The sequence below is a fragment of the Rhinopithecus roxellana genome, chromosome 12 (assembly GCF_007565055.1).
Source record: "Rhinopithecus roxellana isolate Shanxi Qingling chromosome 12, ASM756505v1, whole genome shotgun sequence".
Taxonomy (NCBI): domain Eukaryota; kingdom Metazoa; phylum Chordata; class Mammalia; order Primates; family Cercopithecidae; genus Rhinopithecus; species Rhinopithecus roxellana.
In genome coordinates, this window is record NC_044560.1 from 32,020,731 (window position 1) to 32,045,998 (window position 25,268).

The 25,268-nt window shown below is 41.4% G+C and overlaps 1 protein-coding gene across 2 annotated transcripts in view; it reads left to right on the plus strand.

The window, feature by feature from the left end:
* The window catches only part of ZNF383 (zinc finger protein 383), a 33,402-nt gene that overhangs the window by 3,692 nt on the left and 4,442 nt on the right, over positions 1–25,268 (plus strand). For both annotated transcript variants that reach the window (XM_010385657.2, XM_010385658.2), the window contains exons 3-5: positions 10,108–10,161; positions 14,772–14,898; positions 15,201–15,296. In XM_010385657.2, coding sequence (XP_010383959.1) covers positions 10,153–10,161; positions 14,772–14,898; positions 15,201–15,296 — 232 coding nt within the window. In that variant the 5' untranslated portion in view covers positions 10,108–10,152. The remainder of the gene's footprint in view (positions 1–10,107; positions 10,162–14,771; positions 14,899–15,200; positions 15,297–25,268) is intronic.

Consider the following 25,268-nt stretch of genomic DNA (forward strand, 5'->3'; position numbering starts at 1 on the left):
TGCTTCAGCACTCCAGAAGGGCCCGCTAGTCCTTCCACCAGAGTAAACTTACCCTACCTCCCTCTTTAGGTAACACTTATCCTGACTTTGGTACTCGTTATTCTTGACTTTTTAAAAAAAGTTTTGTTTTGTTTTTACCACATATCTGCTTATCTCTAAACAATATAGTTTAGTTTTACCTTTTTAACACTATATAAATGAAATTGTGCTGTATGATGTTGTTTTGAGTCTTGGCTTTCTTGTAAAATATTATATTTGGGCCAGGCGCAGTGGTTCACGCTTGTAATCCCAGCACTTTGGGAGGCCAAGGTGGGCAGATCACCTGAGGTTAGGAATTCGGGCCCAGCCTGACCAACATGCAGAAACCCAGTCTCCACTAAAAATACAAAAAACTTAGCCAGTCGTGGTGGCACATGCCTGTAATCCCAGCTACTCAGGAGGCTGAGGCAGAATTACTTGAACCTAGGAGACAGAGGTTGCAGTGAGCAGAGATTGCACCATTGCACTCCAGCCTGGGCAACAAGAGCAAAACTCCGTCTCAAAAATAAAAAATAAAAAATAAAAAAAAAATATTATATTTGTTAGCCTTACCCTCGCTGTTATACATAGCTGCAGTTCAGACATTGGTTATTTCCTGTATGACAGGGCTGCTGTGAAAATGTTTTTACACATGTACTAGTATATACACATGCAAACCTTCCTAGGATATAAGTGTATGAAGGAATTCCTGGGCCATACAGTACATTTTGCATCTTCAAATTTCCTAGGTAATGCTGGACTGATCTACAATATAGTTTTACAAATTAAATTCCTACTGACAGTTTATAAACATAATAGTAATCTTGTATTCTAACACATAGTCATTTGGTATTCTAATCTTTAATGAAACTGCTGATACCATGATATATCATGTTGTTTTAGAAGTATAACATACATTCTGGGCCAGTCATGATGATAATCCCAGCTCTTTGGGAGGCCCATTGGGCAGATCGCTTGAGCCCAGGAGTTTGAGACAAGCCCAGACAAGATGGTGAAATCCCATCTCTACAAAAAGTACAAAAATTAGCCAGGCATGGTTACATGCTGCTATGGTCCCAGGTACTCAGGGATAAGGTGGGAGGATTGCTTGAACCTAGGGAGGTTGAGGCTGCAGTGAGCCGCGATTGGACTACTGTCTTCCAGCTGGGGCAACAGAGTAAGACCCTGTCTCAAATATATAGATATAGATATGTAAAACATACATTCTGAAAAGTACAAAATCAAAGTATATGACCTGATGACTTGTATAAAAGTGAGCATATTCCTTTAACCAGACCTCAAATCTGACAAGGAAGTAGAACATTACTGACTACAGAAGCCCAAGTCTTGTCCAGTTCACTCACTACCCACTTCTCCCAAAGATAACTATTATTTTTTGTCTTCTATGGCCATAGACTCATTTTACCTATACTTGAATTTTGCTTGGCTTCTTTTTTTTTCACTTTTTTTTCCTACTGTCAATCTCACTTAGACATGATGCTTGGCTGCTTTTGCTCAATATTGTATTTCATATGTAATATGAATGCATTCTGTAATAATGTGTAGTATAAATATATACAATTCATCCATGTTGCTGCACATTAGTTATGGGTGATATAATGAATATAGTGAACATATTATTATTGTTGAATATAACACTTTTCTTTTTTTTTTTTGAGGCAGTTTCGCTCTTGTTCCCCAAGCTGGAGTACAATGGCGCCATCTCAGCTCACCACAACCTCTGCCTCCCGGGTTCAAGTGATTCTCCTGCCTTAGCCTCTCGAGTAGCTGGGATTACAGGCACATGCCACCATACCCAGCTAACATTTTTGTATTTTTAATACAAACGGGGTTTCACCATGTTAGCCAGGCTAGTCTCAAACTCCTGACCTCAGGTGATCCGCCTGCCTCGGCCTCCCAGAGTGCTGGGATTACAGACATGAGCCACCGTGCCCGCCTGAATATAACACATTTTACTTATCCATTCTATTATTGATTGGCATTTGATTTCATATTGAGGGTACTATGAAAAATGCTGCCGGGAACATTCTTGTATGTGTCTTTTGGTGCACATATGAATGCATTTCTCTTGGGTGTATTTCTAGGAGAGAAATTGCTAGGTCATAGGTTATGTATATGTTCAACTTTAGTAGATACTGACAGTTTTCTGAAATAGTGGTATCAATCCGTATTCCAAACTGCAGTGCAGACTTTATGACAAGAATATATTTTACAACAAGAAGCTTTACTAGAGATAAAGAGGAATAGTTTATAATAAACAGATCAGGCCGGGCGCGGTGGCTCAAGCCTGTAATCCCAGCACTTTGGGAGGCCGAGACGGGCGGATCACGAGGTCAGGAGATCGAGACCATCCTGGCTAACACGGTGAAACCCCGTCTCTACAAAAAACTGCAAAAAACTAGCCGGGCGAGGTGGCGGACGCCTGTAGTCCCAGCTACTCGGGAGGCTGAGGCAGGAGAATGGCGTGAACCTGGGAGGCGGAGCTTGCAGTGAGCTGAGTTCCGGCCACTGCACTCCAGCCTGGGCGACAGAGCAAGACTCTGCCTCAAAAAATAATAATAATAATAATAATAATAATAATAATAATAATAATAATAAACAGATCAATTCACCAGTAAGATGTAACAGTTCTGAATTTATATGCCTTCGTAAAATGGCTTCAAATATATTTGACATAACTAAAAGAAGTAGTAGATAAGTCACAATCTTAGTGGGAAGTTTTTAGCACTCTTCTCAATAGCTGATAGAACAAGTGACAAACCCAATAAAGCTATATGGTATTTGAACAGTGTGATTGACAAACTTGACCTGATTGATATGTATAGAACAGTGTACCTTACAACTACATAATATACATGCTTTTCAAATGAATATGAGACATTTATCCAAATTGGTCATATGCTGGACCACAAAGGGAGTCTCAATAAATTTCAAAGGAATGAAATAATACTGTAACTTTCCTGACCAGAGTAGGTTAAGCTAGAAGTCAATAACGAGAAGATAATTAGAAATATCCCAGCCACGTGTGGTGACTTATGCCTGTAATCCCAGCACTTTGGGAGACCAAGGCAGGAGGATTGCTTGATCCCTGAAGTTTGAGACCACCCTAGGCAATATAGCAAGACCCCATTTCTAAATTTAAAAAACACAAAGAAATATCCCAATGTTTGGGATTTAAGCAATGTATTTATAAATAACTGGTGACTCAAAGAATAAATTGCAGTAGATATTTAAAATATTTTAAACTGAGTGATAGTGAAAAATAACATCAAAATTATGTTTCTAAAGCTGAATATGAGGAAAATATATAGCTGTAAATGCATATGTTAGAAAAAAATGAATGTTGGCTGGGTGCCGTGGCTCACGCCTATAATCCCAGCACTTTAGGAAGCTGAGGCAGGTGGATCATGAGGTCAGGAGTTCAAGACCAGCCTGGCCAATATGGTGAAACCCCATCTCTACTAAAAATATAAAATCAGCCGGGTATGGTGGCAGGTGCCTATAATCCCGTCTGCTCAGGAGGCTGAGGCAGAGAATTGCTTCAACCCGGGAGGCGGAGGTTGCAGTGAGCCAAGATTGTGCCACTGCACTCCAGCCTGGGCGACAGAGTGAGACTCCATCTCAAAAAAAAAAGAATAATAAATAAATGAATGTTGAAAAATTAATGATTTATGTATTCATCTCAAGAAGCTAAGGAAAAGTCTGGTAAGTTAAACCCCCAAAATTAAAATCTAGGAAATAATAACAGCCTAAATATAAAATTTTTAGTTTATTTTGTATTGCATATATTTAAGGTATACCTGTTTTGATGTACATAACGAGCATATATTGAAATACAAAATGAATGTACAATGAAGAAAATTAAAAGAGGCAAAAGCTTATTTTTGGGAATTAATGAAATTAATAAATCTCTAACAAAACTTAAAATATGAGGTAACACAAAAATTGCCAATATCTGATAAGAGGAAAATTAAACCAACCACAGACTTAATTTAAAGGCTGAGGGCTCAATTAATTAATTAGTGTTTGGTACCTGGGACTTGGTTCCACAAAATAAGCTCATTGGAATGTGAGCCACTGATCATTATACTGGGTCCCTTTTTATACCTCATTGAATATGTAAATTTTTCCTTTTTTTTTTTTTTTTTTTTTTTTATTAAGAGATGGGCCTGTCACTCTATTATCCAGGTTGGAGTGCAGTGGCGCAGTCACAGCTCATTGCAAACTCGACCTCCCGAGCTCCAGTGATTCTCCCACCACAGCCTCCCAGGTAGCCAGGACTACAGACAGCGTGCCACCATGCCCAGCTTGCTTTTTTTTTTTTTAGTGATTTTGTTTACATTTTAATTGTGGTATAAAACACAACATAAAATTTACCATCTTAATCTTTTTTTTTTTTTTTTTTTTTGAGACAGAGTCTCACTCTGTCACCCAAGCTGGAGTGCAGGGGCATGATCTCAGCTCACTGCAACCTCTGTCTCCTGGGTTCAAGCTATTCTCTTGCCTCAGTCTCCTGAGTAGCTGGGATTACAGGCGCGTGCCACCACGCCTGGCTACTTTGTATTTTTAGTAGAGACAGGATTTTACCATGTTGGTCAGACTGATCTTGAACTCTTGACCTCATGATCGCCTGCCTTGGCCTCCCGAAGTGCTGGGATTATAGGCATGAGCCACTATGCCCAGCCATCTTCATATATTTTTTTTTTTTTGAGATGGAGTTTTGCTCTTGTTGCCTAGGCTGGAGTGCAATGGTGCGATCTCGGCTCACTGCAGCCTCCGCCTCCCAGGTTCAAGTGATCTCCTGCCTCAGCCTCCCAAGTAGCTGGGATTACAGGCCTGTGCCACCAAGCCCAGGTAATTTTATATTTTTAGTAGAGACGGGGTTTCTCCATGTTGGTCAGGCTGGTCCCAAACTCCCGACCTCAGGTGATCCACCCACCTTGGCCTCCCAAAGTGCTGGGATTACAGGTGTGAACCACCACACCAAGCTAGTAATTTTTAAATGTACATTCCAGTGTTAAGTACATTCATATTGTTGTACAACAGATCTTTAGAACTTTTTCATCTTGCAAACTGAATTATAACTATTAAGCTACAATGTCCCATTTCCCTCTTTCCCCAGCACCTGGCAGCCACCGTTCTACTTTCTGTTTCTATGAGTTTGACTACCTTAGATACCTCTGTAAGTGGAATCATATATAATAGTATTTGTGTTTTTGTGACTGGCTTCTTTCCAGTCACAATACCCCAAGATAGAAAGAGGATTCACTGCAGTTAGTCAGTCAGTAGACACACAACAATAATCCAAGTAGTAATGGGATATAATATAATAATGAATTAGTTAAATGCTTTAATATAAATTAACTTGATGTGTTATTTTTTATTATCATTCAGTTTAATTTTTTTTTTTTTTTTTGAAACGGAGTCTCACTCTCTCTCCCAGTCTGGAATGCAGTGGTGCCATCTCGGCTCGCTGCAAACTCCGCCTCCCAGGTTCATGCCATTCTCCTGCCTCAGCCTCCCGAGTAGCTGGGACTACTGGCAACCACTACCACACCCGGCTAATTTTTTGTATTTTTAGTACAGACGGGGTCTCGATCTCCTTGACCTCGTGATCCACCTGCCTCGGCCTCCCAAAGTGCTGTGATTACAGGCGTGAGCCACCACATCCAGCCAATTTTTTTTTTTTTTTTTTTGCGAAGGAGTCTTGCTCTCTCACCAGGTGGAGTGTGATGGCACGATCTCAGCTTACTGCAGCCTCTGCCTTCTGGGTTCAAGTGATTCCCCTGCCTCAGCCTCCCAAGTAGCTGGGACTACAGGTGCATACCACCACGCCCAGCTAATTTGTTTTTTTTGTATTTTAGTAGAGATGGGGTTTTACCATGTTGGCCAGGATAGTCTCAATCCCCTGACCTGATAAAATATTTTTAACTTCCATTGCAATTTATTCTTTGAGCCACCAGTTATTTTAAATACATTGCTTAAATCCCTGACTCAGCATAATGTCCTCAGGGTTCAAACATGTAGCATGTGACAGGACTTACTTTTTTGTTGTTATTTGTTTTAATGTGCTTTATTTTTTAGGGTGCTTCTAGGTTCACAGTAAAATTGAGCAGAAAGTACAGAGATTTCCCATATGCCTCTTTCACCCACACATGTATGGTCTCCCCCGTCATCAACATTCCCCACCAGAGTGGTACATTTATTACAACTCATGAACCCATGTGGACACATCATTATCACTCAGAGTCTATAGTTTACATTAGGGTTCACTCCTGGTGTTATACATCCATGGGTTTGTACAAATGTATGACGACATGTGTCTCCATTATGATGTCATCCATATTAATTCCATTGCTCTAAAAGGCCTCTGTGCCCTGACTGATCCTCCCTCCCTGTCAGCTCCTAATCTTTTTTTTTTTTTTTTTTTTTTTTTTTTTTTTTTTGAGACGGAGTCTTGCTCTGTCGCCCGGGCTGGAGTGCAGTGGCCGGATCTCAGCTCACTGCAAGCTCGGCCTCCTGGGTTCCCGCCATTCTCCTGCCTCAGCCTCCCGAGTAGCTGGGACTACAGGCGCCCGCCACCTCGCCCGGCTAGTTTTTTGTATTTTTTAGTAGAGACGGGGTTTCACCGTGTTAGCCAGGATGGTCTCGATCTCCTGACCTCGTGATCCGCCCGTCTCGGCCTCCCAAAGTGCTGGGATTACAGGCTTGAGCCACCGCGCCCAGCCCTAATCTTTTTATTGTCTCCATAGTTTTGCCTTTTCCAGAATGTTGTAATCATACAGCATGTAGTCTTTTTGAATTGGCTTCTTTCACTTAGTAATGTGCATTCAACTTTCCTAAGCTGTTGATCATGAGACTGAGTCTCTTTTTATACTTCATCAGACATATAAGTTTCTATTTTTAATATAGATTTTAATTTTTGTAAGTCAGTTCATTTATTGGACAAGATGTGTACTTTAAATTTTTGCATGGTCTGCAGTTTTACTACAGCTCATCCCCCTGTTATTAAGATACATTGACCTGGGCTAGTGGTATTTTAAATTTTTATTTATTCTTTTTTTGAAATACAGTCTTGCTCTGTTGCCCCGCTGGAGTGTAGTGGCGTGATCTCGGCGCACTGCAACCTCCTCCTGATTCTCCTGCTTCAGCCTCCCAAGTAGCTGGGATTACAGGCGCCCACCACCACACCCAGCTAATTTTTGTATTTTTAGTAGAGGCAGAGTTTCACCACATTGGCCAGGATGGTCTTGACCTGTTGACCTCGTGATCTGCCCGCCTCAGCCTCCCAAAGTGCTGGGATTACAGGCATGAGCTGCTGCACCCAGCCAGGCATTTTTTAAAAAAAGCTTAAATCTCCCTTTTTAATATCGCTATATAATTATTAGGGGTTTAATATTGTTAAGAGAATGTTTACTTCCTAGGTGATAATAGATTGAGTATGTGTAGGGTCCAGCCCTACAGAGCCTGTGGGTTTTTCACTTTGTGTGTGGGGACGAGAGATTGTAGAAATAAAGACACAAGACAAAGAGAACACAAGACAGCTGGGCCTGGGGGACAGCTACCACCAAAACGCGGAGACTGGTAGTGGCCCCGAATGCCTGGTCATGCTGTTACTTAATTGTGTATAAGGCAAAGGGGCAGGGTATGGGGTGAGACTCATCTCCAATGATAGGTAAGGTCATGCGAGTCGTGTGTCCACTGGACGGGGCCCTTCCCTGTTTGGTAGCCGAGGCAGAGAGAGAGAGGGGACAGTTTACATCATTTTTTTTTAAAATGTATTTTAAAGACTTTAGTACTTTTACTAATTTTGTTACTGTTATTTAGAAGGCGGAGCCAGGTTTACAGGGCAGAACATGAAAGAAGACCATGAGTGTGACCGCTGAAGCACAGCATCACAAGGAGACGGTTAGGCCTGTGGATGGCTGTGGGTGGGCCTGACTGATGTCAGGCCTTTTACAAGAGGTGGTTCAGCAGAGTGTTTTTTAACTCCCCAGGGAAAGGGAGACTCCTTTTCTTGGTCTGTTAAGTAAAGGCTGCCTACCCAGGCACTGGCGCTACCGCTAGACCAAGGAGCCCTCTAGTGGCCCTGTCTGGGCATAACAGAGGGCTCACGTTTTTGTTTGGGTCATTTTTTACCGTGTCCCTTTAGTTTTTATCTCTGTACCGTGTCCTTTTAGTTTCTATCTCTGTATGGCCTGGGTTTTTTTAGGTTATAATTGTAGCACAGAGATTATTATTGGAATAAGGAGTAATGCTACAAACTAATGATTAATAATATTTATATATAATTATAATTTATTTTTAGTACAACTATGTTTATTCTATATATTTTATTATACTAAAACAGCTTGTTCCCTAGGTCTCTTGCCTTAACACCTGGGTGGCGTGGTGCCCACAGTATGCAATAAGCTCTCATTTGGAACATTTGCCTAATTTGTTATTTTATTGTATCCCATTTCTATACTTGGTTTTGTGTATGGGTACTAACTGCAGTGAATCTCCTTTTTATCTTGGGATATTGTGTGAGGCCACTGTTGTGATGGGTCTCTGGCTTTTTCAAACTTCCCGAGTTTATTCTTTTTATCCTGTGTAGATGGAAACAAGCCACTAATACTAGAACTATAAAAAACAAGATAAGAAAAAAACACATATATAATCACTCTCTAATTATATGTAAAAAAAAAAAAAAACTTTTATCCACCTACCTTTTTTGTACTTTATAACAAGTTTTGTACTTTATAACAATTTTTTTCTTACATATTATTATAGACTTAGAGCATTTCACAGCTATCTAAATTGACTGATAGCTGTTAAAGACTATCATAGTCTGGAGGAGTGGCAGAAGTATTCTGTTTATTCTGTAAGTTTTCATTCGTTGGCTAATGGGATCACCTTTCAGGAGACTCTTAAAAGGAGTCCTTTGAGCACAGATATTTTTAAAAACAGCCTCACCTTTTGGCAACAGCAAAATATTGAATTTCTTTCTTTTTTTTTTTTTTTTTTTTTTTTTTGAGACAGAGTTTCGTTCTTGTTGCCCATGGGCTGGAGTGCAATGGCACAATCTCGGCTCATTGCAACCTTCAAGCGATTCTCCTGCCTCAGCCTCCCGAGTAGCTGGGATTACAGGCATGTGCCACCACACCTGGCTAATTTTGTTTTTTTTTTTTTTTTTAGTAGAAACAGGTTTCTCCATGTTGGTCAGGCTGGTCTTCAACTCCTGACCTCAGGTGATCCACCTGCCTCAGCCTCCCAAAGTGCTGAGATTACAGGCATGAGCCACCAGGCCCAGCCTTTTTTTTTTTTTCCTTTTTTTTAAGTCAGAGTCTCACCCTGTCACCCAGGTTGGAGTGCAATGGCACAATCTCGGCTCACTGCAACCTCTGCCTCCCGGGTTTAAGGGATTCTTGTGCCTCAGCCTTCCAAGTAGCTGGGATTACAAGCATATATATTTAAATAAAACAGAGCTAGAAGAATTAGTGCCTCCTGCATCCCTTTGTGTTTAGGGGTGGGTGCGGGTGTTGTGTGTGCATGTGGTGAGGGAAGTTGACTTTTTTAGGGTTGAGAAACAAAAAGACTTGATTAGGGAAGTCTTTGGTCTTTCTGATCTGAGTGCACTATGTTCCTGACCAAAAGGCATCATTTGTATGATGGGACCTGAGGGCCGCAAAGGAGGTCATGGTAGCTCAGTCTTGGGTCATAGTAGGTCAGTAGCTCAGGGCAGGCCATAGTAGCTCAATCGTGGGTTCAGAGCAACATCACTGAGGTGGGACAAGGTCTGGCCCAAATCCCTTGGCTAAGGCAGGAACTTAGATTGTTTGCATGAGGGAGAATGAATCTGGGTCCTTGTCTTCCCTTGGATCTAGTTACCCAGGATCCATCTTGCTGCAGCTAAAGCCTGGGGTTTGTAGGGTTGAGGAAGGAGTAAGATTTGTTCCATATTGCCACTAACTAGAGTTATATCTTAAGACCAAGAAGTATGGAGGTAGTTTTATCTGGCCTCTAGTGTGGTTTCTAGAGGGTTTTACTTCCCCAGTCATGCAATCTCAGAACACTATCCTTTTTCAGGAGAACAGCCTCAAGGAAAACTAACCGTCTGCAATACTGGAAGCCATGGCTGAGGTGAGTTGATGCTTTTTCTTGCCTTCCTGACATTTGTTTTTTGTTTTTGTTTTTTATTTTTTTTCAAAAGACATGAGCATTTGCTTTCCTTATCCTGACATTTCTGGCTAACAGAGTTCCCCTTCAGAATCCTGGTTCCCATTTCTTCTTAGCTAGATAATTCTATACCATGTCTAAATATCCCTTTTATTTTTATAAATCAACCAGCATTAATATTTTCATTCCATAAATACCTGAGCATCTCTTTTTTTCAACTCTTTCCCAAGGACTGATAGGGGATGAATTATCTCAAGGAAACAAGAAAAGATTCGTAAAATGAACTTATCCTGTCTGGACCATTATTTGATAAGTTGAAGGTGTAAGTTACTTAGATGGGAATATAGAAAAGCCAAGATTATCTCTACAGAGTAGCATTCTCCAGTAAGATAGGATGAAATGTGGTGCTGGTAGTTCCAAATGTTAGATTGTTGCAAAATCTGGTTTAGACAGCTTTGGGGATCATGGGTTTGGTGGCTGATACAGATCTCTGCAACTCTGTAAGAACATCCTGGAGAGAAGTCCAATTTGAGGTTGACTAGGAAGTTTGGATTGTAAGGAATTTCTGTGAATCATCAAGTTTTCTTTATCTCAGAATTAAGGATAGTGATAATGGATGTTTACAAAGGTTCAGCCAATGCATAAGTCATTTAGATCACACCATCAGAGCACAGAAGAACCTTTTAAGTCTTATCCAGTAATATCTATATTGTAGAAAAATTCTACCACCAGAAAAATAATTAAAGAATTTGTAAAAGGCCAGGTGCAGTGGCTCACGCCTGTAATCTCAGCACTTTGGGAAGCGGAAGCGGGCAGATCACCTGAGGTCAGGAGTTAGAGACTAGGCTGGCCAACATGGTGAAACCCCATCTCTACTAAAGACACAAAAAATTAGCCAGGCATGGTAGCGCATTCCTGTAGTCCCAGCTACTCAAAAGGCTGAGGCAGGAGAATCCTTGAACCTGGGAGGCAGAGATTGCAGTGAGCCAAGATCACACCACTGTACTCCAGCTTGGGCGACATCTCAAAAAAATAAAAATAAGTAAAATAACTTTACATATATCTTTTTTGTAGCCTTGATTGACGCTCTAAGATCACATGGGGGTAGTTTAGAATGTATTAGATGAAGGATAACTTTGGACATAACACAGACCAAGAGTTGAGAACTTTTGCATCAGGCACAAGCAAACTGATTATAGTTGTGTTATACCAGGTCATGTAGCTGCTGTATATCGTGACCTTAAATAGTCTTCCTGCATAGGACGAGCCAAAGGGGATGATTCATCAATAGGACAGAGATTTAAGACATTCCCTGACTACCCCTTGCATTGTTAGGTGATGTCTTTTAGCAGAATCGTGAAGACCTTTTTTCTCCCTTAATAAGGGAGAAAAATTGATGGCCTGAGAAATTTTTCTCTGCTTTTCAATTTTATGAATTTTTTCAGAAGTTGTAACACTAGTATTACTGACTTTTTGCTTATTTGATAAACTTAACTATTTTTGTTTTGGTCAGATAAATTATTGACAAAACTAATTAGTATTTTTTGTATAAGTAAAACATTTTCCTTTTTTCCTCAAAAACGTTTTTTTCTTTTTTTTTTTTTGAGATGGAGTCTCGCTCTATTGCCCAGGCTAGAGTGCAGTGGCACAATCTCAGCTCACTGCAGCCTCCACCTCACAGGTTCAAGCAATTCTCTGCCTCAGCCTCCCGAGGAGCTGGGATTACAGGCGCCTGCCACCATACCCGGCAAATTTTTTTGTAGTTTTAGTAGAGATGGGGTTTCATCATGTTGGCCAGACTGGTCTTGAACTCCGGACCTCATGATCCACCTGCCTTGGCTTCCCAAAGTGCTGGGATTACAGGCGTGAGCCAACGCACCCGGTCAAAAATGTTTTTTTCACTTAGGTCTATATAGCTAACTGGTAGACCAGAGAATTACCTCATCTTATTTTGGTTTTATACCAATAAAATATACCTTGGATACTCAAAAAAATAATAATAATAAGGTCATGATGCATAATTTTATTAGGATACACATTGTATCTGGTTCTCTTTCTTTTTGTAATATTACCAGTTATTGATAATTTTTAGATTCATTCATTAGGGTTTATAAGTGATATTTTAATTCTGTTATTCTTTTTTTTTTTTTTTTTTTTTGAGACGGAGTCTTGCTCTGTCGCCCGGGCTGGAGTGCAGTGGCCGGATCTCAGCTCACTGCAAGCTCCGCCTCCGGGGTTTACGCGATTCTCCTGCCTCAGCCTCCCGAGTAGCTGGGACTACAGGCGCCCGCCACCTCGCCCGGCTAGTTTTTTTTATTTTTAGTAGAGACGGGGTTTCACCGTGTTAGCCAGGATGGTCTCGATCTCCTGACCTCGTGATCCGCCCTTCTCGGCCTCCCAAAGTGCTGGGATTACAGGCTTGAGCCACCGCGCCCGGCCCCTGGACTAAACATTTTTAATATGGTCAGTCCATTGCAGTTTTCCATATAATTTGATGTGCAACCAGTACAAGTGAACACGTATTATTCACTTCTATAATGCTATTTTATTATATTCTCTTATTTTTTTTTATCCTCTTGATTTCTCTGCAGAAAATAGGGAAATTCATCAAAAGCAATGGAAAGTTTCCTTGGAAGATTATTATCTAATCACACTTACATACAGTGCAAGCCCGCCCCCAACCCCCCTTACAGCATTCTACAGTTTGGGTTGTTTTTTTTTTTTTTTTTTTTTTTTTTGGTTTATTTGTTTTTGTTTTTATTTTTTATTATTTTTATTTTTATTTTTTTGAGCCAGAGTCTTGCTCTGTTGCCCAGGCTGGAGTGCAGTGGCGCTATCTTGGCTCACTGCAAGCTCCACCTCCCAGATTCAAGTGATTCTACCTCAGACTCCTGAGTAGCTGGGACTACAGGCTCACGCCACCATGCCCGGCTAATTTTTATATTTTTAGTAGAGACGGGGTTTTACCATGTTGGTCAAACTGGTGTTGAACTCCTGACCTTGTGATCCGCCCGCCTTGACCTCCCAAAAGTGCTGGGATTACAGGCGTGAGCTACCGCGCCCGGCCTGGGATTTGTTTTTAATCCCATGGGAAATGTCTTAATAGGGGTTTGGCCTATCTTTGTTCCAATTTCTACATTGAGGAGGGGAAGAAGCTTTCTTTTTATTGAATAAAATACACATCTATTTTATTTTATTTTTAAATTTTATTTATTTATTTTTTTGAGATGGAGTTTCGTTTTTGTCGCCCAGACTGGAGTGCAGTGGCGTGATCTCTGCTCACCACAACCTCTGCCTCCCAGGTTCAAGCGATTCTCCTGCCTCAGCCTCCCAAGTAGCTGGGATTACAGACATGCGCCACCACGTCCAGCTAATTGTGTATTTTTAGTAAAGATGGGGTTTCTCCATGTTGGTCAGGCTGGTCTCGAACTCCTGACCTCAGGTGATCCGCCCACCTCGGCCTCCCAAAGTGCTGGGATTAGAGGGGTGAGCCACTGCACCCGGCCCACATCTATTTTATTAAATAGATGCCTCAGCATTAGTTGCTAATGAAACAAAAATACAAATAAAACATCTAAATACCCAAATACCACATTTTCTCTAGATTTCCCCCAATGTGTGCCTTATCTCCCTGTGCTTTAATGTAATATTTCTAGTATCTTCATTTTATTAGTTTTGCAGTGTCACTGTCAAGATAGAATTATTTAATGGCTTAAGATAACTTTTGTAAGATTTTCAAACCCTAAATTTATAAATCCTATTATAAAAAAAATTATAAGAATTTGATGTGCAAGTTGTAACAGTGTTGGCCAGTGGGAGTGTCTTCAAGTTGGCCCCTAGTCTTATCAGCATGATCCTAATAGTTTTTGGTTGCTTTCTTGCTTTTTGGTATAACAAGACGTTCAGACTCATCCTGTGCATTTTATAAAATTTGCTCTTGTGGATTTCATGAAATCAGTTCTTTCCCAAAGAACCTTGGTTTCTTTTATTTGAAAATGATACTTAGAAACCACAATCTAGGCTGGGTGCAGTGGCTCACACCATAATCCCAGCACTTTGGGAGGCCAAGGTGGGTGGATCACCTGAGATCAGGAGTTTGAGACCAGCCTGGCCAACATGGTGAAACCCTGTCTTTACTTAAAATACAAAAATTAGCCAGGTGTGGTGGCGCGTGCCTGTAATCCCCACCACTTAGGAGGCTCAGGCAAGAGAATTGCTTGAACCCAGGAGGCGGTTGCAGTGAGCTGAGATCGTGCCACTGCACTCTAGCCTGGGTGACAAAAGCGAAATTCTGTCTCAAAAAGAAAAAAAAGAGAAAAGAAAAGAAACCACAATCTAGACACTAGGGATGCTTGTTGCTACTTGATTAGTCATCATTTCTAGTCGTTTTCAATGGCAGAGTCAGGAATTTAATATAAACTTCCTACTCTTGCATCTGTTTCTGAGATCTAAAGATACAGGTTCTCAGTGACATCAATATAATTACTCATTTTGTATTACCCCACAGTACAAGCACAGTAGTCGCTGATATATTTTTTTAATTACGCAAGTAAGACATATGTTTATTGTTTCAGGGATCAGTGATGTTCAGTGATGTGTCCATAGACTTCTCTCAGGAGGAGTGGGACTGCCTGGACCCTGTTCAGCGGGACTTATACAGAGATGTGATGTTGGAGAACTACAGCAATCTTGTTTCAATGGGTAAGGGCACCTGTACCAGTGATTCCCAGCTCTCCTCTGGAATGTCTGCTTCTTCCACAGTGAATTTCTCAGCTGCTTTTCAAGTTACTAGCTGAATTTCTATTCTTTATTACCAAACAAATGGTTTGAGCTGAAATGAAAAGGAAGAATGGGAAATGGGCAACTCCAGTGGGCTGTGGTTGAGGCTTCGTCTTCATCTTTCTTTGGCTGTTCCTGTAGTGGCATCTCTTCCTTGATCATCAAGGGACTGGATCTCATTTACCCACAGCATAACCATGTTCCATATCTTTTCTTGTGAGCAGGACTTTATACTCCTAAGCCTCAAGTGATCTCCTTATTGGAACAAGGGAAAGAGCCCTGGATGGTTGGCAGAGAGCTTACAAGAGGCCTGTGTTCAGGTAAGTGAGAAATGACTGAACAGGGGAAAGGCATGACAGGTCAGAACTCAGCTGGTCAGGAGGAAACAGCACCTTTGAGATGTTAACTCTGAAGCTCCCATCAAGAAACTAGGCCAGTGTAGAAAATGAAGTCCTTTTAGCATAGTTATTAAATAACCTGTTTCGCCCTTTTCCTCACTTACCTCTTTCTACTGCTCCTCTCCAACCCTCCTCTTTATTTCAAGCAGAAGGTACCTTTCACTTCTCCTCTAAGAAAACCCTCTTTTACCAATATTTTAGATTCAGCTGCTTGCTAGCTTCTTTTACTCTGTCTCTGTTTTTTTTTTTTTAAGGGCCTGGCTCTGTCACCCAGGCTGGAGTACAGTGACATGATCATAACTCATTGTAGGCTCAAACTTCTGGGCTTAGGCAGTCTCCCTGCCTCAGCCTTCCAAGTAGCTGGGACTGTAGGCATGTGCCACCATGCCTGGCTAATTCTTTTTCTTCCTCTTCTGCATTTTTTTTTCTTTCTTTTTTTTTTTTTTAATTTTTTTGAGATGGAGTCTCGCTCTGTTGCTCAGGCTGGAGTGCAGTGGCGCGATCTCGGGTCACTGCAGCCTCTGCCTGTCAGGTTCAAGCGATTCTTCTGCCTCAGCCTCCTGAGTAGCTGGGACTACAGGCACGCGCCACCATGCCCACCTAATTTTTGTATTTTTAGTAGAGATGGGGTTTCACTATATTGGCCAGGCTGGTCTCAAATTCCTGATTCACCCGCCTCAGCATCCCAAAGCGCTGGGATTACAGGCATGAACCACTGCGCCTGGCCCCTGTTCTGCATTTTTTAGACTTCTGCAGGTGTTTTCTACTACCACTCCCCAAAATGATGGAATTGCATCTGTATACACACAGGTGAATACACACACACACGCACACGCACACACACACCTTACCCAAGTACTCGTCTTCATTATAGCTGCCTGTCAGTGACCTGTTTTATCAGACTGTCTTCAATGTTTCCTTTATCAAACTTTTTTAAATTTCCTGGTTTGTGTAAGGGAATCTTCCAGGTGCTACAGTTTACTAATTGTGTTACCTTTACGAACTCAAGGTCTAAAAGTGGTGCTAAAATATATACATATATGACTTCCACAAAGTAGAGTAGTATAAAAGAGAAATGAGATAAAACGTTTAGCAGAAAGTCAAAGGCTAACTATGTAGAAGTGGAATTAATCCCTATTGAAGTATAGGTGGAGCCTTGGAAGTGACTGCGGTCGCCATGTGTAGAGATATTGATGGGGCCAAGAAAAAAAAAAGATCTGTGCCTATATTAAAAAGGAAGAGGTGGCAGAGCAGGAGAGATTTGGGATGAAGTAGGAGAACCAGAAGAGTACTTATTGAGCACTACTATGCACCAAGCATTGGTCCAAGGGCTGGGACTATAGTATTCATGAAGGCATTCTAAAGTTCTGCACTTCTGAAGCCTACATTCTAGAGGGTAAGAGAGAAAATGTCTTAGTCCATTTTGCGCTATTACAACAGAATACCTCACATTGAGTGAAGGGGTGGCCTGCCCCTCCACACTTGTGGGTGTTTCTCATTAGGTGGAACGAGAGACTTGAGAAAAGGAATAAGACACAGAGACAAAGTATAGAGTGCTAGATTAAGCTGCATCTGAGGAGAGGTACACTCCTTACTGTCTCCCCCTTCTTTTTGTTTAACTAACTGAGTTTTGAGTGTTCTATTAGTTCTTTCAACTATGGCCTGTCCTTGGGAATTATAAGGAATTCCTGTTGTATGTGTAATATTCCACTTATTTAAGAATTTTTGGAAAGCTTTACTACAATAACCTGGTCCATTGTCAGTTTTAATTTTTTCTGGAACTCCCATCACAGCAAAACAAGATAATAAATGTTTTTTAACATGGGAAGTACTTTCTCCTGTCTGGCATGTTGCCCATATGAAATGTGAATAAGTATCAACTGTTACATGAACATATGATAATTTTCCAAATGAAGGTACATGGGTAACATCCATTTGCCATAATGCATTAGGACACAGACCTCTGGGATTAACTCCTGCTTCTTGGGTGGGCAGGTGTAGTACTTGACACTGGGTACAATGTTGTACAATATTTTTTGCCTGTTTCCATGTGACATCAAATTTGTTTTTTAACCCTGCTGCATTTACATGAGTCAAAGCATGAAGTTCTTGTGCTTTTATGAATGCAGAGGATACCAGTAAGTCAGCTTGTTTATTTGCTTTAGTTAAAGGTCCTGGTAAATTAGTGTGTGCTCGAATATGAGTAATATAAAATGGGAAATTCCTTTTTCTTACAGTTTGTTGTAACAAATTGAACAGCTGGTTTAACTGATCATCCATGGTGTATTTAATTAGAGCTGTCTCAACATCCCTTGTAGCCTGTACTACATATGCAGAATCTGATATAATATTAACAGGTTGATTAAAATCTTCTAACACTGTGATGACTGCAACCAACTCTGCCCTTTGAGCTGATTGATATTGAGTTTTGATTACTCGCTCCTTTGGCCCTGTGTAAGCCGCTTTTCCATTGCTGGAGCCATCAGTAAATACTGTCAGAGCATTTTCTAAAGGTTCATGTCTGGTAATTTTAGGTAAGATCCAAGTAGTCAATTTTAAAAACTGGAAGATTTTTGTTTTTGGGCAATGATTATCAATAATTCCCACAAAATCAGCAAGGCCAATTTGCCATACACCAGAATTGATAAAGGCTTGTTTAACTTGTTCCTTGGTTAAAAGAACGACTATTTTGTCTGGGTCATTTCCACACAATTTTATTATTCGTAATCTTGTCTGACCAATTAATGTAGCTATTTGATCCAAGTACAATGTAAAAGTCTTCATTGTACTGTGAGGAAGGAATGACCACTCCACAAGATCAGTATTTTGAACAATGATGCCTGTTGGAGAATGTGCAGTGGCAAAAATCAAAATTTGGAGTGGGACTAAAGAATCTATTCTACTTATTTGTGCTGACTGAATTTTTCTTCCACTAATTTAATTTCTTTTGTTGCCTCTGGGGTTAATATTCTTTTACTATTTAAGTCTGGATCTCCTCTTAGGATAGAGAACAAATTTGACATGGCATAAGTAGGAATGCCTAGAGTTGGCCGAATCCAATTAATATCACCTAACAATTTTTGAAAATCATTTAATGTTTTTAATGTGTCTTTTCTTATTTCTATTTTTTGTGGCTTAATTTTTCTGTTTTCTATCTGTATCCCTAAATAATGAAAAGGATCAGAGGTTTGGATCTTATCAGATGCTATTGTTAGTCCTGCGTTGGCAACCTCTGCTTGCAGAAATGTGTAACAGTCAATTAATTTGTCTCTTGTTTCTGCAGCACATAAAATATCATCACTATAGTGAATGATATAACAATCTGAAAATTTGTCTCTAACTGGTTGAAGGACTTGACCTACGAAAGTTTGACAAATAGTTGGACTATTAAGCATTCCCGGCCGGGCGCGGTGGCTCAAGCCTGTAATCCCAGCACTTTGGGAGGCCGAGACGGGCGGATCACGAGGTCAGGAGATTGAGACCATCCTGGCTAACATGGTGAAACCCCGTCTCTACTAAACAATACAAAAAACTAGCCGGGCGAGGTGGCGGGCGCCTGTAGTCTCAGCTACTCGGGAGGCTGAGGCAGGAGAATGGGGTAAACCCAGGAGGCGGAGCTTGCAGTGAGCTGAGATCCGGCCACTGCACTCCAGCCTGGGCCACAGAGCGAGACTCCGTCTCAAAAAAAAAAAAAAAAAAAAAAAAGCATTCCCTGAGGTAATACTTTCCACTGAAACCTGGTGGCTGGTTCTTTATTATTTATGGCTGGTATAGTAAAGATAGTAAAGGCAAATTTTTCACAATCTTGCTCTGCCAGAGGAATGGTAAAAAAGCAATCCTTAAGATCAATTGTAATTAAAGGCCAGTCTTTTGGGATCATGGCTGGAGAGGGCAATCCAGGTTGGAGAGGCCCCATGGGTTGAATTACAGCATTTACGGCTCTTAAGTCCATTAACATATGCCATTTGCCTGATTTTTTCTGAATTACAAATACAGGAGAATTCCAGGGTGAGAATGAAGGCTCAATGTGTCCCTTCTCTAATTGTTCCTTTGCTAATAAGTGTAAAGCCTCCAGTTTTTGCTTTGGTAGCGGCCACTGATTTACCCAAACCGGTTTTTCTGTTTTCCAAGTTAATGGAATGGGTTTAGGAGGCTCTGTAGTGCCCGCCCCTAAAAAGGATATCCTATTCCTTTTCTTTCTTGATTTTTCTCAGTCTCAATTGGGACTTTAATGCCATGTTCATTTTTTCCTAATCCCTTTCCTGGTATATATCCCATCTTAGTCATGATTTTTTGACTCATGGGGCTGTATAATGGAGCGGGCATGATTTCTGCACCCCATTGTTGTAACAAATCTCGACCCCATAGATTAACAGGAATTGAAGTAATCATTGGCTGAACAGTACTTTCTTGATTATCTGGCCCTAAACAATGTAAAATTATTGTACTTTCATATACTTCTGAAGCTGTGCCTACGCCGACAAGTCTTGTAACAGCCTTTTGTTCAGGCTAATTTTTTGGCCACTGATTTAAAGCAATGATAGAGATATCTGCTCCTGTGTCTACCAACCCTTCAAACTGTTTTCCTTGAATAATGGCCTTACACACAGGTCTGCTCTCAGAGACCAGACTTGCCCAATATGCAGCCTTTCCTGTCAGATCAGTGCTTCCGAACCCTCCTGTTCTTTTTATTTTACTGTTTCCAACTTTAATATAAGGTAGGAGTAATAATTGAGCGATCCTGTCTCCTGGACTGGCACTCCAAGGAATTGAGGAACTAATAACCAATTGAATTTCGCCTTCATAGTCTGAATCAACCACACCAGTATGAATTTGAACTCCTTTTAGATTTAAACTTGATCTTCCTAAGATTAGTCCTACAGTCCCCTCAGGCAATGGGCCGTACACCCCTGTGGGGATTTTTTGTGGAGGCTCCCCTGGAAGCAGAGAGACTGCTTGTAAAGCACATAAATCTACTGCTGCACTGCCACTTGTGGCGGGGGATAATTGCTGTATTGTGATAACTGGCGTATTCCCTGAGACACTTGGGACAGTGGGGGTTGTTGTTCCTGAAAACCCTGAGGAACAAAGGGTTGAATTTGGAACGCCCCAGTTTGTTGCGGGGCCTGAGGCTGGCCCCTCCTCTCGTTTCCCGACAGTGGTTGCCCATTTTTATCAAATTTAGAGCGACATTGAATACGCCAATGTTTTCCCTTTTTACATCTTGGACATAGGCCAGGTGGCTCTTTATCTGTTGTTGTAGTAGCTTGAGTAGTTACATTTTGTTTATTTGTGACTACGCAATTCTTTTTTAGATGACCAATTTGACCACAATTATAACATTTTCCCCCAAATGTTTTTACTTGTCCTCCTAAAGCAACTCCTGTGATTGCGTGAGCCATAAGCATAGCTTTATGCATAGCTCCTCCAATTCCATCGCAGGCTTTAACATACTCTGAGATTACATCTAATCCTGTGGGAACCCTTCCTTTTAATGGCTTAATGTCTGATTGACAATCCGGATTGGCATTTTCATATGCCATCAACTCCACTATGACTTTGCGGGCATTCTCATCGGTAATTGACTTTTGAGCAGCATCTTGAAGTCTTGCTACAAAATCAGGGTAGGGCTCTTTAGAGCCTTGTCTTATTGTATTAAAGGAGGGGCAGGCGGTTCCTGGGTCTTGGATTTTCTCCCAGGCCCTAAGGCAGATAGCCCTGATTTGCTCAATGGCCTCATTTGGCATTATTGCCTGTTGGTCAACAGTGCTCCAATTTTGACCTATTCCTAATAGTTGATCTGCATCTATGTTAATTGGAGGATTGGCAGTCCTAATTCTTCGGACCTGTACTTGTGCCCCATCAATCCACCAAGTCTTAAATTGTAAAACTTGAGAGGGTGAAAGTGAGGATTTTGCCAGAATCTCCCAATCATAAGGAATGAGTGTATGTCCATGAGCAATGGAATCTAATAATGTTCTCATGTAAGGAGAGTTGGGTCCATACTGTTTTACTCCCTCTTTCATCTCTTTTAGCATTTTTATAGAAAAGGACTGATATCTGGCTTCAGCTACGGGAGGCTCTCCCTCTTGGGCCCCTTCTCCAGGTGGTCTTGCTTCTAATATTACTGGGAATTGCCAGGCCTCAATATCTCCCTGTTTTCTTGCCTCATCAATAATTTTATGTATTGCACTACCCTGTGTACTAGGCGGTGCTGTAGGATTAAGTCTCATGGTGGGCGGCTGAGGATATGGCGCCCTGCCCTGTGGCACTGGAAATGTTCCTAACTGTCCAAAAGGATTTTCTGGGGGCTGCCGATACTGCAGTTCGGCTGGCGGCCAGTATTGATAGGCTACTGGTGGCTGGGTCTTATTTTCTACCTGCTGATATTGTGGACACTGTATTTGGATTGGCATTGCCATGGCAGAGACTCTATCTTTTTCTATTTGATCTTCTTTTGGAGTTTGTACTTGTTTAACCTGCATTTGAGGTTGTAAGGTTGCAGGCATCTGAGCTGTTGTAAGAGGAGTTGGCCATCGTGGTTTAGACTCTGATGGCTCTGCTAATTCTGGATCTTTTTCCTCTAATTTTAACGTTTCAGGATATATTACCTCCTGTAATTGATTATCGTCAACATTTTGCGTTGACCGAGCCATTACCGGCTCTGCTACACATTTACAGTGTGAACTTTCTTTTCCTTTCCAGGATTCTATCCCTGCCTCTTTTTCACAATCTACTGCACAGCTTTTAGGGACATCAGAAACTGGAATGCTATCTTCTTCTGTTTGCAACGGTTCTAAAGCTACTTTAATAATGACCCAGTCATTCCATACTGTAAGTGGGATGATTTTACCTTCCCTACTTGCTTGTTTTCATTCTTTGCCAATTTTTTCCCAATCTTTTAGATCTAAAGTTCCCTGTTCTGGAAACCATGGACAAAACTGTTCTATTGTTTGAAAGAGCGTAATTAGATTTTTGGTAGACACTTTAACTCCCCCTCTTTTTAAGAGAATTTTTATAAAGCTGCGATAAGAGGCATATTTACTTTTAGTTTGCCCCATTGTTACCCTAGGTTCTTCCGAGCGCACAAGCTTACCGCAAGGCTGACTGTAGAGGTACTCAGGAGTCTCTCGTCGACTTGTCCTCAATGACCACGCTCCAGCGTACCTTCACCTTAGAGAAAAGCTTCCACGTTGGACGCCAGATGAAGGGGTGGCCTGCCCCTCCACACTTGTGGGTGTTTCTCGTTAGGTGGAACGAGAGACTTGAGAAAAGGAATAAGACACAGAGACAAAGTATAGAGAAGGAAAAGCGGGGCCCAGGGGACCGGCGTGCAGCTTACAGAGGACCCACACCGGCACCTCTGAGTTTCCTTAGTATTTATTGATAATTATCTTTACCATCAAAAAGATAAGGGAGTGGCTGGACAATAGGATCATTGTAGGGAGGAAATCAGCAGTAAGACATATGAACAAAAATCCTTGTAACATGAATAAGTTTAAAGGAAAATGCTGTGCCTTGAGATGCATATGCGAACATCTCCATAAGCCTTTAAGCAGCATTGTTCCAGCAAGCCCCACCTTATTCCTAAAGGCGGTTTTCTCCTTGCTCAGTAAACAAAGCACACAATGGGTTTTACCCGGAGATGTTCCATTGCCCAGGGACGGGCAGGATTTTTAACCAGCAAGCTGCCTTCAGGTACTTGTTTAACAAAGACACATCCTGCACAGCCCAATATCCATTAAACCTTGAGTTACCACAGCGCATATTTCTTGCAAGGACAAGGTTGGGATTAGGGTCACAGATTAACAGCATTTCAAATACAGAACTAAATAGAGTCTCTTATGTCTACTTCCTTCTATATAGACACAGTAACAGGCTGATCTCTCTTTCTTTTCCCCACAATTGAGTAATTTATAAAGAACAGAAATTTATTTTCTCGTAGATCTGGAGGCTAAGAATTCTAAGATCAAGGCACTGCCATCTGATGAGGGCCTTCTTGCATCTTCATGTGGCAGAAGGCAGTAGGGGCAACAGAACCAACTCCTTCCGTCAAGCCCCTTCATAAGAGCACCCAAACCCATTCTTGAGGGATGGGTCCTCAAAGCCCGATCATCTGTTAAAGGCCCCACCTCTTTGTTTTTGGATTTTTTTTTTTTTTTTTTTTTTTGAGACAGGGTCTCACTCTGTCACCCAGGCTGGAGTGCAACAGCACAATCATGGCTCACCACAGCCTCAACCTCCCGGGCTCGGGTGATCTCCCACCTCAGCCTCCCGAGTAGCTGGGATCACAGGCAGACATCACCATGCCTGGCTGGCTAATTTTTTTATTTTTTGTAGAGACAGGGTTTCGCCATGTTGCCCAGCCTGGTCTCTAACTCCTGGGTTCAAGTGATCCACCCACCTGGGCCTACCAACGTACTAGGATTAAAGGCTTGAGCCACTGTGTCCGGCCTCCACCTCTTAATACTGTCACATTGGCAACAGCTGAATTTTGAAGGAGAGCCATTCAAACCATAGCAGAAAATAAAATGAATGTCAAGTATATATGTAGAAAACAATATTAGCATGACATTAATATTATATAATATATAAATATACTTTTAGAATTATATATCATGTGTATTTATCTATATGTAACTAATATATTGGTATAGTATAAACAATACATATTATATATTAATACATTATATTTCTATATTATCATATGTCCGTGTGTATATGAAAAGTCAGGTGGTGGGTGATATATAAGTGCTATGAAGAGAGGCTAGAGAAGGCCTCTGATGAGGTGTTCTTTTAGTAAAGACTGAATGAAGTGAGGGAACAGGTAATATAAATATCTGCTAGGAGAGATTCAGGCAAAGGGAACAGGAAGAACCAAGTACTCGAGTTCAGAGCTTTTTGGCAGCCACCATTGTGGCTGAAATTGAATGAGCAAAGTGGGAATTGTGGAAGAGGAGATCAGCAAAGTAGCAGGCTTATGAGTATTTGCATGCTGAGTGCAGGTCAGGGTGAGAATTGGATGTACCTGTAGATGATTTTGGGTCTGTGGAGCTTGAATTTTATTCCAAATGAGGTGTAAATCCATTGAATGATTTAGCAGAGTGACATGATCATGTTTGTAAAGGATCATTCTTGCTCTAGGGGTTCCTAACTTTGGATTCCTTTAAGTAGAATTCAGGGAGTCCATGAATTTGGATGAGAAGAAAAAAATACATCTTTTTTTTTTTTTTTTTTTTAATCTTGAGACAGAGTCTCACTCTGTCACCCAGGCTTGAGTGCAGTGGTGCGATCTCGGCTCACTGCAACCTCCACGCCCCAGGTTCAAGCGATTCTTCTGCCTCAGCCTTCTGAGTAGCTGGGATTACAGGTGCCTGCCACCGAACCCGGCTACTTTTTGTATTTTTAGTAGAGATGGGGGTTTCACCATCTTGGCCAGGCTGGTCTTGAACTCATGACCTTGTGATCCACCTGCCTTGGCCTCCTGAAGTTCTGGGATTACAGGCATGAGCCACTGCGCCCAGCCCAAAAATACATCTTTATATTTATTTATTTATTTATTTATTTATTTATTTTTTGAGACGGAGTCTCGCTCTGTTGCCCAGGCTGGAGTGCAGTGGCCGGATCTCAGCTCACTGCAAGCTCCGCCTCCCGGGTTCACGCCATTCTCCTGCCTCAGCCTCCCAAGTAGCTGGGACTACAGGCGCCTGCCACCTCGCCCGGCTAGTTTTTTGTATTTTTTTGTAGAGACGGGGTTTCACCGTGTTAGCCAGGATGGTCTCAATCTCCTGACCTCGTGATCCGCCCGTCTCGGCCTCCCAAAGTGCTGGGATTACAGGCTTGAGCCACCGCGCCTGGCCCATCTTTATATTTAATAACCTCTAATTGAGATAC